The following is an 11,412-nucleotide window of genomic DNA, read 5'->3' as shown; positions in this document are numbered from 1 at the left end:
AGAATGACGTCTGATCCTACTCTCCTTCGTAATGTCACTCAAATCAAACTGCTTTTTCAAGAGCCACCCACCACTTACCAAAAAGAACAAAGTAAATTCCATTACATCACATTGTGTGTCTTATTTCTCACCTACATTGCATTCCCCAATCAGTAAAAAGTGAAGCTTATCCAACTTCATTAAAAAACAGGTTATCACATGGATGTTTGGAAACAAAAGTGACAAAAGTGTACATAAGATGGATAAAATAATATAAAAAAAGAATACACTACTACTGAGCCAATTACAAGGGCCACCAGTCATACAGATGTATCCATTGAATTATTTATATTCATAAGGAAGTAGTCTGTGCATAACAACAGTTGACATGGAGAGATGTAAGCTGTCAGATGTGAATCGTTTCCCCAGTGACATTTAATAGTTCATGTTGAATTGTAGGCCTGTTATAATAACATTGTTAGAACATAAGATGAAAAAAGTTGTGATAAATAAATAAGCTAGATATGTTAGGCTACACTATTATAGCCGTAGTTGAGTATATAGCCATAATTAGTTAAAATTGGAGATGGAAGCCTATTGGAGGAAACTGAAATAAGACAAACTTTTCAAAAAGTCACAGAAGTCACATTGGGGAACGAATCAGTACACAGTTCTCTGGTGTGTACATCAACCAATGTTAATTTCATATACAAACTAAAACCTACAAAAACACCCTGTCTGTCAGTAGAAGATGTTTTCATTTTTCTCCACCATTGAAGATAAGCTCACTGATTACTAACGCACCACAAACCACAGGAACACTAATAGTAGAGAAATAGATATGTTCCCTTTTCATAAGACCACATCATTCAGTGAAGACAAATATTAGAAGTGTAGGTCCTTCTGTAGCCCAGTTGGTAGAGCATGGCGCTTGTAACGCCAGGGTAGTGGGTTCGATCCCTGGGACCACCCATACGTAGAATGTATGCACACATGACTGTAAGTCGCTTTGGATAAAAGCGTCTGCTAAATGGCATATATTATTATTATATATTAGGAACAAAAGAGGGCACTGTAACACAAATAAACATTTGTGGCCAAACAAAAGTTGGGCTTCACAGCTAGGGCTTGATTCATTTAATACAGCGATGGGTAACTGGCATCCATCAAATTAAAGGTTATTGGTCACATACACATATTTAGCAGATGTTATTGTGGGTGTAGTGACATGCTTGTAGGCCCGCAGACTAATTTCACAAAAAAATGTTTTAATATATGTATATGTACAGTGCCTTCAGAAAGTATTCAGTCCCCATGACTTTTTCAACATTTTGTTACGTTACAGCCTTATCCTAAAATGTACTAAATAAATACAAATCCTTAGCAATCTAAACACAATATTCCAGAATTTCAAAGTGAAAACCTTTTTTATTTTTTAAAACATTTTTGCAAATTCATAAAATAATTTGAACAGAAATACATGATTTACATAAGTATTAAGACCCTTTGCTATGGGACTTGAAATTGAGCTCAGGTGCATCCTGTTTCCATTGATCATCCTTGAGATGTTTCTACAACTTGATTGGAGTCCACCTGTGGTAAATTCAATTGATTAGACATGATTTGGAAATGTATTATTTGTTTTTTATTATTTAATAAATTAGCAAAAATGTCTAAAAACGTCTTTATGCTTTGTCATTATGGGGTATTGTGTGTACATAGATGAGAGGGAAAATAACAATTTAATCAATTTTATTATAAGGCTGTAACCTAACAAAATGTGGAAAAAGTCAAGGGGTCTGAAATACAGTGCATTCAGAAATTATTCAGACACCTTGACTTTTTTGGTCAATCTACACGCAATACCCCATAATGACAAAGCAAAAAACAGGTTTTTAGAAATCTTTGCTAATTTATTACAAATAAAAAACTGAAAAATCACATTTACATAAGTATTCAGGCCCTTTGCTCAGTACTTTGTTGAAGCACCTTTGGCAGCGATTACAGCCTCGAGTCTTCATGGGTATGATGCTTCGAGCTTGGCACACCTGTATTTGGGTTCTCCCATTCTTCTCTGCAGATTCTCTCAAGCTCTGTCAGGTTGGATAGGGAGCGTCGCTGCACATCTATTTTCAAGTCTCTCCAGAGATGTTTGATCGGGTTCAGGTCCGGGACCTGGCTGGGACACTCAAGGACATCGAGAGACTTGTCCTGAAGTCACTACTGTGTTGTCTTGGCTGTGTGCTTAGGGTCGATGTCCTGTTGGAAGGTGAAAAAGGTCCTGTTTGTGGAAAAAGTCAAAGTGTCTGAAAACTTTCCAAAGGCACTGTATCTGTGACCAACAGAAGCTTATCTTTATTACCAGTCATGTGAAATCCATAGATGAAGGCCTAATACATATTTAAATGTTATTATTTCCTTATATGAACTGTAACTCAGTAAAATCGTTGCATGTTGCGTTTATATTGAGAACAAGTGAAGTTTTCCATAAACTTTTAATTAATAATTTAGGATTTTATCACTTGACATATCAATCCTATAGTGGGAAGGATCCTATAAATCAAAACTGAATGCCTGTAACACTCCGAATAAATGAACAATGTGCATTTGAAGATTTGTCTCTGGCCATGCAACTACAATACAGGCTGGATGTCTAAACAAAGTCAATTCTGAATATCAATAGATTTTTAGATTAATTCTCAATGACAACGGTCTAGTATCCGGGTCAATGATTATATAATTGACTAAGTCTCTTTCCTTGTAGAATGTTGACAGCTGAAAAGAAAACATTGTATTGCTATGATGCTCAAACTTAACCAAATAGCTACATTCACCGACACAGGATAAACTTTAACCCTCATGCTGGCCCTGACCAAACAGGTAAGTTGCCTCTCACTTTAGCTGCATTTCTCCACATGGACAGACAAACAAAACTTGGGGAAAACACTACCCAACAGGCGGGGGCGAAGGACACCGTCTACCAGCCGCCCCCCGCTGATTAGCTAGGTTGCTAGTTAGCTAGCACACGGTGTCACCCCCTCCTGCTCTGTACCGGAGACAACCGTGGCTGACAGATGGGGGCGAGGACACTGCGTACTAGCTAGTTTGAGTTAACGACATCGTGTGCTAGCTAGCTTATTAGCTAACATACGGTTGCGCCCCTGTCTGCTGTGAGTCCTCCTTGCTAACTAGCTGGAGCGACAGTGCTCAAGAAGCGGGGCAAAGGAACACCGTCTACCGTGTATGTCTAGCATGCTACCATTATCGCCCCAGACCCTTCGTCTGTGGTTTATTTAACGCCACCTACTGTACTGGAGGCATGCCTGTACTAAATGTATATTTGACCAAATGAAGTATAAAGAGGGGTTCCTACAAATGCAGGAATGCCCCGAATGCGGGCCGCAATTGCACCCTTCTCGAAAATCTTGTTTATCTTGACCTTCGGCTCCAAAAACTGCTCAAACAGACCAGTCGATTTGCACTGACGTGCTCGAACGTGCGCGTCCTCGCTATTCAGTGACAAAGATGGCGGCCGCCGCCGGATCAGGTAATCTAATTTCCCGTTCACACATATGTGATATTCATTTGAGGAGCTTGTATTTTACGTTTAATTTAATAGCTATAATACATTCCGTTATGAAACATTAATATCAAAGACATTCCACAATTTCCCGAGACATGTTTACTAGATGAATGTGGGTGAGTTCGCTCAGCCAGTATTGCTAGCTACTAACTAGCTAACGTTAGCGCAGTTTGTTCTTCTCCGACTATTTGTAACTCTCGACCAACTCACTTGGTGTATTTAAAATATGAATTGATTCTGCCATAATTTGTCTATAAAAATTGTATTTGTGGTTCTAGTGTGGTTCAGCCATCGTCTGTGTATTCGTCTTAACTTACTAGCTAGCTTATTCAACTGCAGCGTCATGTTTCTGCGCAGCTAACGACGCTAACATTACTAGTAACGTTAGCTGGTACCAGTGGCAGCTGAATCAGAGACAACTTACAAATCGAGCTTGGCGGAACTAGTATACATGTTTCGAATAACTGAAATAGCTAACTATAGTTGGCATCTGTCAAAATGCATTTCTCCAACTGTTTATTAGCGGTTAGTTAAGTCAACGGGGTGAGTATAATTTGTGGAAAGTTCCCACAGGAATCTTTTCCAAAAACGTAATCAAGTACAAAGTTGCCAACAAACAACGCATACAAAGTAACTTAGCACGATCAATTCACCTAGCTAACTAGCTGCCGCATAGGCATCAACTCTAAACTTAGGCCATACCCGGTATCTTATTCGGCCGCTATACAACTTTGGATGCGTTGTTTGTTGGCAACCTTGTTATTTACTTAGTTATTGGAACAGATTCATGTTGGAACGTAACACAAATTATACCCACCCAGTAAAATGAAAAGTAACGAGAACTAGCTAGTTATCTATTATAGATAAAGAGTAGTTTTACATTGTTAACTAGGTAGCCCCGCACCTCTGATTCAGAGGGGTTGGGTGAAATGCGGAAGATGCATTCAGTTGCACAACTGACTAGGTATCCCCCTTCCATTTTCGATACCTAACTAGCAAGTGCACTTTGGCCATCAGCTACACACCCACAACTTGAGAAAGTGATGGCTATGGCAATTGCATGTGTCAGATTCAGAGGTGCGTGAATAATATAGGACAGCTAGTTACTTGGTTCCTACTAATAGTATTTGATTAGCTAACATACAATTAGCAGAGGAGGGTTGTGTTAAATGAATCGCTATCAAAATTCATAGAATTAGGCCTAGCTACATGTTTGCCTAACATTTTGATGAAAGGAATGGAACAATCTAACAGAGTACTGCAGTTTTGCTCCACACTGCAGTTTTGCTCCACACATTATAGATCCTAAGTGACTTAAAACCTCTCAAGCATCATCCGGTTTTTACCTTTCATGTCTTCCTGTATAAACTGTATTACAATGAACAGTATTTTCAACCATGCTCCACACTTTGCATTTTTTATGAACAATTCAACAGAACCCATTGAGTCAACTTGGCACCCTGCTCTGTGTGCAGAGCAGTGAATTTTCAGTTTACGTTGTAGTAACTACTAGATATGTGTGGTTGAGAAATGTCTGCTTTGTACCTTGTATGTTTTAAAAGTCATCAAAGTTCCCCGTAACTTCCGGCTACTGGAGGAGCTGGAAGAGGGCCAGAAGGGTGTTGGAGACGGGACAGTGAGCTGGGGACTGGAGGACGACGAGGACATAATGCTGACTCGCTGGACAGGCATGATCATAGGGCCTCCCAGGGTAATGGAAAACCAATGATGCACACACACAAACGCCATAAGGCCTATCAGGGTGACAGACCAAACACTGTCACGCCACAGAAATCCTTGCTTCCTCAGTCCTGGTTTCCTCAATTCTTCTGAAGTGCATTGTATATCCTACTCTAAATTATAAGCATTGAGGAAGTGAGAAAACAAGGACGTCACAAATGGATTTGACAGCTAATGCCATTTTTTCTGACACAGCAACGTCGCTTTTCACATCTATAGCCACAGTTGACGATCAATATGGAGTCACCTCTATTTTAACCCCAATTGAGGAATGGAAACATGGAACATTTTGATTTTAGAGGATGGGCTGCTGCTCAATCATAGCCAAGAACACTGCTTCAGCTAAACCATTCACACCGCAGGTCAGCTCTAAACCATGCTCAAGTAGCAGGTGAAATCGCTAGCTAGTTAGTTAGCTGTTTGCACTAATAGCAGCCATCATTGTGTGATGTCACCCGCCCTGAGACCTAAAGTAGTGTTGCCCTCGCCCAACCTAAACCATGATTTTGTCAGCTTATGAAGTACATGTGTTTTTGTTGTTGATGCTTGTGAGCATGAACAAAGAGGATAAACATAGCATAAATCACCTTTCTCCCAGTGGAGGAACCAATAATTTACAGTGCCTTCTGGAAAGTATTCAGACCCCTTGACTTTTTCCACTTTTTGTTACGTTTACATCCTTATTCTAAAATATATATATTTTTAAATAATTCTAAATCTGCCCACAATACCCCATAATGACAAAGCAAAAATAAGTATTCAGATCCTGAGGTATGTGACTCGATATTGAGCACAGGTGAATCCTGTTTCTGTTGATCATCCTTGATTGTAGTCCACCTGTGGTGAATTGATTGGACATATGGAATCACGGCAGTCTATATAAGGTCCCACAGTTGACAGTGCATGTCTGAGCAAAAACCAAGCCATGAGGTTGAAATAATTGTTCGTAGAATTCCAAGATATGATTGTCGATGGTATCAAAACATTTCTGCAGCATTGAAGGTCCCCCAAGAACACAGTGGCCTCATTCATTCTTAATTGGAAGAAGTTTGGAACCACCAAGACTCTTCTTAGAGCTGTCCGCCCAGCCAAACTGAGCAATTTGGGGAGAAGGGCCTTGGTCAGGACAGAGTTCCTCTGTGGGGATGGGAGAACCTTCCAGAAGGACAACCATCTCTGCAGCACTCTACCAATCAGGCCTTTATGGTAGAGTGGCCAGACAGAAGCCACTCCTCAGTAAAAGGAACCTGTTAGCCAGCTTGGAGTTTGCAAAAAAGGCACCTAAAGGACTCCGACCATGAGAAACAAGATTCTCTGGTATGATGAAACCAAGATTGAACTCTTTGGCCTGAATGCCAAGTGTCAGGTCTGGAGGAAACCTGGCACCCCCCCCTACGGTGAAGCATGGTGGTGGCAGCATCATGCTGTGGGGCTGTTTTTCAGGGACTGGGAGACTAGTAAGGATCGAGGGAGAGATGAGTGGAGCAAAGTACAGAGAGATCCTTGATGAAAATTTGCTCCAGAGCGCTCAGGACCTCATACTGGGGAGAAGGTTCACATTCCAACAAAACAATGACCCTAAGCACACAGCCAAGACAATGCCGGGTTGGCTTCGGGACAAGTCTCTGAATGTCCTTGAGTGGCCCAGCCAGAGCCCAGACTTGAACCCGATCTAACATCTCTGGAGAGACCTGACAGTAGCTGTGCAGCAACTCTCCCCATCCAACCCGACAGACCCCGAGAGGATCTGCAGAGATTCATTTTTAGAAATAACCCAAATACAGGTGTGCTAGGCTTGTAGTGTCATACCCAAGAATACTTGATGATATAATCGCTGTCAAAGGCACTCCAACAGAGGTCTGTGTAAAGGGTCTGAATACTTGTGTAAATGTTATATTTCCATTTTTATTTTTATAAATTAGCTGAAAATTCTAAACCTGTTTTTACTTTGTCATCGGGTGTTGATTGATGATGGAAAAAAGCTATTTAATACATTTTTAGAATAAAGCTGTAACGTAACAATGTGAAAAGTCAAGTAGTCTGAATGCTTTCCGAAGGCGCTGTGTGTATCTCACTCACACACACCATTGGGAGGAACATACCGTGAGCGCGACAGCAATATAATTGATATAGAAAAATTCAAATTCTATTGGAACAGCCACGGGCGTTCTGCAAACAAAGGAAGAAACATCCATGAGTCAAAGAACCACACGCTTTCTGTCCCAGATGCATCTCCGTTTTGCAGGCTCCTTTTAATTAACAACATAGGCCAATACTAAACTGGAGCCAGCAGGCCAATCATAGGTCTTCAACAAGCTTACTTACTGTCATGGCTCACCGCTCATGATGATAACCAAGACAGCTACCCACTACCACGGGACAAATAAACTTAGATTTGATTTGACAGCTACCCACTATCATGCAGGCTTTATCTTGAACCAAAACCTGTTTCAGGAATTAAATCTTGCCTTCTTTCTGATGTCTTTCTTCCAGACAATCTACGAGAACAGGATGTACAGTCTAAAGGTAGAATGTGGACCCAGATATCCCGAGTCTCCCCCTTTTGTCCGATTTGTGACCAAGATCAATCTGAATGGCGTGCACAACTCAAACGGTGTGGTAAGTCTCAGGTCATAGATGTCCTGTTGTTCGGGTTGGATTCAGAACCTTTTTTGTATTTTGGAGTATGTGGCCTGAAAGCCTACAGCTTGCAAAGCACAGCGGATTCATTACCTACAGACGCAGGACTGGTTTTCCAGACCCAGATGAAGTCCTAGACTAAAAAGCACTTGAAACTCTACTGAACATGGGTTTTAGTCCAGGAATCTGTGTTTGTTTGAGGATACTTTTGTCCTTGTCTGAGCTGAAGGCACCAATGAGCATTAAAAAAAACATAATAAATTAGCCAAGGTTTGAAACCCAATTTTCTTCTACGTAGGCCATAGCGGTCTTAGAATACTCATACTAACCATACTATTTGCGATGTAAATTGAGTGTAAAGTAAGCTTATTGGTCATAATATGGGTATAGTTAGTATACCCATAACTACATTCACCAAAGTATACAAGCAGTGGACACTATTTCTGTGCTCTTAGGGCCCATAATGCAATTCTTCAGAAAATGGGCGTAGCTTCACAACGGTCTCAGATTTCAAGAAATGCTGGAAAATATTCAGCCGAAGTCCGAGAGCGGATACAAATTAATTTCTTTAACTAATTATGACAAGTGTTAAGAAAATGTTGAGCAATGTAATAAAGTACTTTTCAAATGAGTTTCCTTACACGTTATGTTGACTGAGAATTTTTTGCTACTCCATCCTTGCGACCCGCATATCATTACAGCAGTATGTGCCAGTAAGTTAGCTAGCTACCTAATGTTAGTTGGCTACTAATACATAGAACTTGCCAGTATATTAACTATATGCTATCTAACTACCCAATATTTATTGACTTGATTATTCCCATTTTTAGTGTTGCTAAATGCTATAGTCGTGCGTTATCAATGGACGTTCGGGTGCGTTCGTACATTCGCTCTGGCTTTCTACTCTGATTTCAGAGCACTCATGTCAGTGTGTGCCAGTGCACAGAATGACTGATGGATTTACGAACACTCAACACCAGTTGAATATGGCCAGTGTCAGTAAACGTTGGCAAAAAGGCGTAATTAAATTGTTGCCAGTAACAGTTTGTCACCAAAGCTCTAGATAACATGAAAACAGCCTAACCAGCTCTGCTTGATTGAGTAAAATGGTCAGAGTGAGGTATTCTCTCACTTAAGTCTGGAAGTAGCTAGCAAGTTAGCTTGGGTGCTTGACTGACGTTGTGAGGTCAGAACGCTCGGATCAACCTTACTCCTCGGCCAAAGCGTTTAGTGACGCCTGGCAGAGTGCGCTCTGAACGCTCCGAGAGCGAAACACTCGAACTCTGAACTCTGGCACTACGGATTGAATTTAATAACACACCTGAAGTCATAGAATTTCTAGCTAGTCATTTAGGCTAACAAGAGGTTGCGTAGCAACAGCATCAACTTCCAGTAGACAGGCGAAGCGCTATTACGCTTAACTGAAAGTATACCGTTCGTTTACACTATACTAAAATTAGCTGTGTGCGTATATCTCACACTCATTAAGTTTGTAGTATGTCAGTATGAGTATTTGAGCACAGCTTATGTATTTTCCAAGTTGTGTGCGAGTCTCTTACATGGCTGTAACCTCCCCTCAGGTGGACACGCGGGCGGTGGCGGCACTGGCCAAGTGGCAGAACTCGTACAGCATCCGTGTGGTGCTGCAGGAGCTCCGGAGGCTCATGATGTGTAAAGAGAACATGAAGCTCCCCCAGCCGCCCGAAGGCCAGGTCTTCAGCAACTGAGACCCCTTGCCCTGACAAGCCCTGCTATCCCTACTCTCCCTCACTATCTCCATCGACACACACACACACACACACACACAGTACATGCACTCGCACTGATTCAATGCTTCCTCACATCTGCACACTCGCACGAACCCCCCCCCCCCCCACACACACACAGCGTTACGTACCCCTTATTATTTTTCTGAGACTCTTGAATACTCTGTTCTCACGTAAGCTCTCTTTTGCCAGGCCCCTCTCACCTTCTGTCCTAAATGCCATGCCCACTTTCTCTCGCTCGCTCTCTCTCTCTCTCATTAGACAGAGATGGTTGCACAGGTGAACTTCACCCCCCTCCCCCATCATCTCCCCAACTGTGCAGACCAGACATTACGATACAAATTACTGTACATCTTACTAATCTTATTTTTTCCTTATTATTATTTGTGTTCTACATCCAGATTGTAAAATAACATAAATTATCTTATTGAGTGTACCTATCTTGTGTGTGCTGGATTCTTCAACCCAAGGGTGGTGGCATTTACTCTGTACTGTAGTGTGTAGCAGGGGTGGAAATCAAGATGACTTGCTGCACCGCAAAAGAAAAGTAGATCCCGTGGCCCCACTGAAATGTGGACAGTTAAAGTTGTAACTGTTCTGCTCTTAATGTCGCTGCAAGACTCTAGTTTTTATCTGATTCTGCTTGCCCTGTTAAACTATGCAGTGGCTTAGGATACACTGCATAGTCTTGCCAGGGTCTGTTTCTGAAATCAAACAAGTGAACCCCCCCCCCCACCCTTATGTTTTATTTTTTGAACCACTCTTGGTGAAACGGCAAGGGAGGAAATTAAAAAATGTATTGGTGTTTTTCAGGCCAGCATTGGTCTAACCAGCTTCTCAATCCCGATTATGTGAATTTCTAGGCCTTGGCACATGTACGGTACATGGGATTAGGCATTCAACACTGTGTGTATCAACTGGGCACTCTCGGTTCATCGCCCACTCCTATTTTAAACCTCTGGCCTCTCTGCCATGTGGATTGTTACGCTTTGTGATTGAATGGGGAGGAAGTACATTTTGAGGGGAGGGGTTAAATTACATTGGGTTTCAAATACTTATCTTATGTGCTTGGCACCTTTTTCAGGTTCACATTACTAGGTGAAGAATGAGTTAGTTTTTTGTTTCATCTTTAGGGCTGACTTGTGTATGTTCGTTGAGGTTATCTCATACAGTGGGCCCACTGAATGCAATGTATGGCTTTAGATGTTTATTTTTTAACCGGTGTGATTCTGTAGTCTGGGTGATGGTGACCTGTGCATGGTTTTATTTGAATTAAACATAATTACTTTTGCATGTGTTTGTCTCCTTGTGATTCTCAATCCATTTCTGCATGGGTGGCATTCTGTCGCACAGTGGAATGATAACATTGTATTTGAAATATCTAAAATGTGTATTTTTATTGTACAGGAATAATGTTAAGACTCTAAAGAGGTATCATTCTGATTTTTTTTTTTTTACTATAGTTAATTTAATATATTTACCCTAATCTTAAATTTGCATTAGCATATTCTAAATATTTTTCATTAGCAGTTAAATTTTATAGAGAGAATTGAGGTGTAAACTACCAAACTTGAGGGTTCTGTTTTTCACTCAAATTATATACAATGCATTCGGGAAAGTATTCAGACCCCTTCTATTTTTCCACATTTTATGTTATAGCCGTATTCCACAATGGATTAAATAAAAATATAAAATCCTCATCAA

At 40.9% G+C, this 11,412-nt stretch overlaps 1 protein-coding gene across 3 annotated transcripts; it reads left to right on the top strand.

The window, feature by feature from the left end:
- The first annotated feature begins 2,738 nt into the window (after window positions 1-2,738).
- Window positions 2,739-11,001, top strand: LOC124026745 (ubiquitin-conjugating enzyme E2 variant 1-like). Of its 3 annotated transcripts, none has more exons than XM_046339507.1 (4): window positions 2,739-2,859; window positions 5,125-5,273; window positions 7,796-7,921; window positions 9,523-11,001. In XM_046339507.1, the coding sequence occupies exons 2-4, from the start codon at window positions 5,232-5,234 to the stop codon at window positions 9,667-9,669; spliced, it is 315 nt and encodes a 104-aa protein (XP_046195463.1). In that variant the 5' UTR covers window positions 2,739-2,859; window positions 5,125-5,231; the 3' UTR covers window positions 9,670-11,001. The 3 variants fall into 3 exon arrangements, with proteins under 3 accessions (XP_046195463.1, XP_046195457.1, XP_046195458.1); XM_046339501.1 differs by lacking the exon at window positions 2,739-2,859 and adding an exon at window positions 3,370-3,526; XM_046339502.1 differs by lacking the exon at window positions 2,739-2,859 and adding an exon at window positions 3,654-3,678.
- The last annotated feature ends 411 nt before the right edge of the window (window positions 11,002-11,412 follow it).

This window comes from Oncorhynchus gorbuscha, linkage group LG03 (genome assembly GCF_021184085.1).
Source record: "Oncorhynchus gorbuscha isolate QuinsamMale2020 ecotype Even-year linkage group LG03, OgorEven_v1.0, whole genome shotgun sequence".
Taxonomy (NCBI): Eukaryota; Metazoa; Chordata; class Actinopteri; order Salmoniformes; family Salmonidae; genus Oncorhynchus; species Oncorhynchus gorbuscha.
This window is presented reverse-complemented; position numbering and strand designations above follow the sequence as displayed.

Coding starts and splice junctions, on each gene's coding strand:
- LOC124026745 (XM_046339501.1), top strand. CDS start 3,505: ATGGCGGCCGCCGCCGGATCAG. Junction 5,274..7,795: donor TGATCATAGGGCCTCCCAGG/GTAATGGAAAAC, acceptor TCTTTCTTCCAG/ACAATCTACGAGAACAGGAT. Junction 7,922..9,522: donor TGCACAACTCAAACGGTGTG/GTAAGTCTCAGG, acceptor ACCTCCCCTCAG/GTGGACACGCGGGCGGTGGC.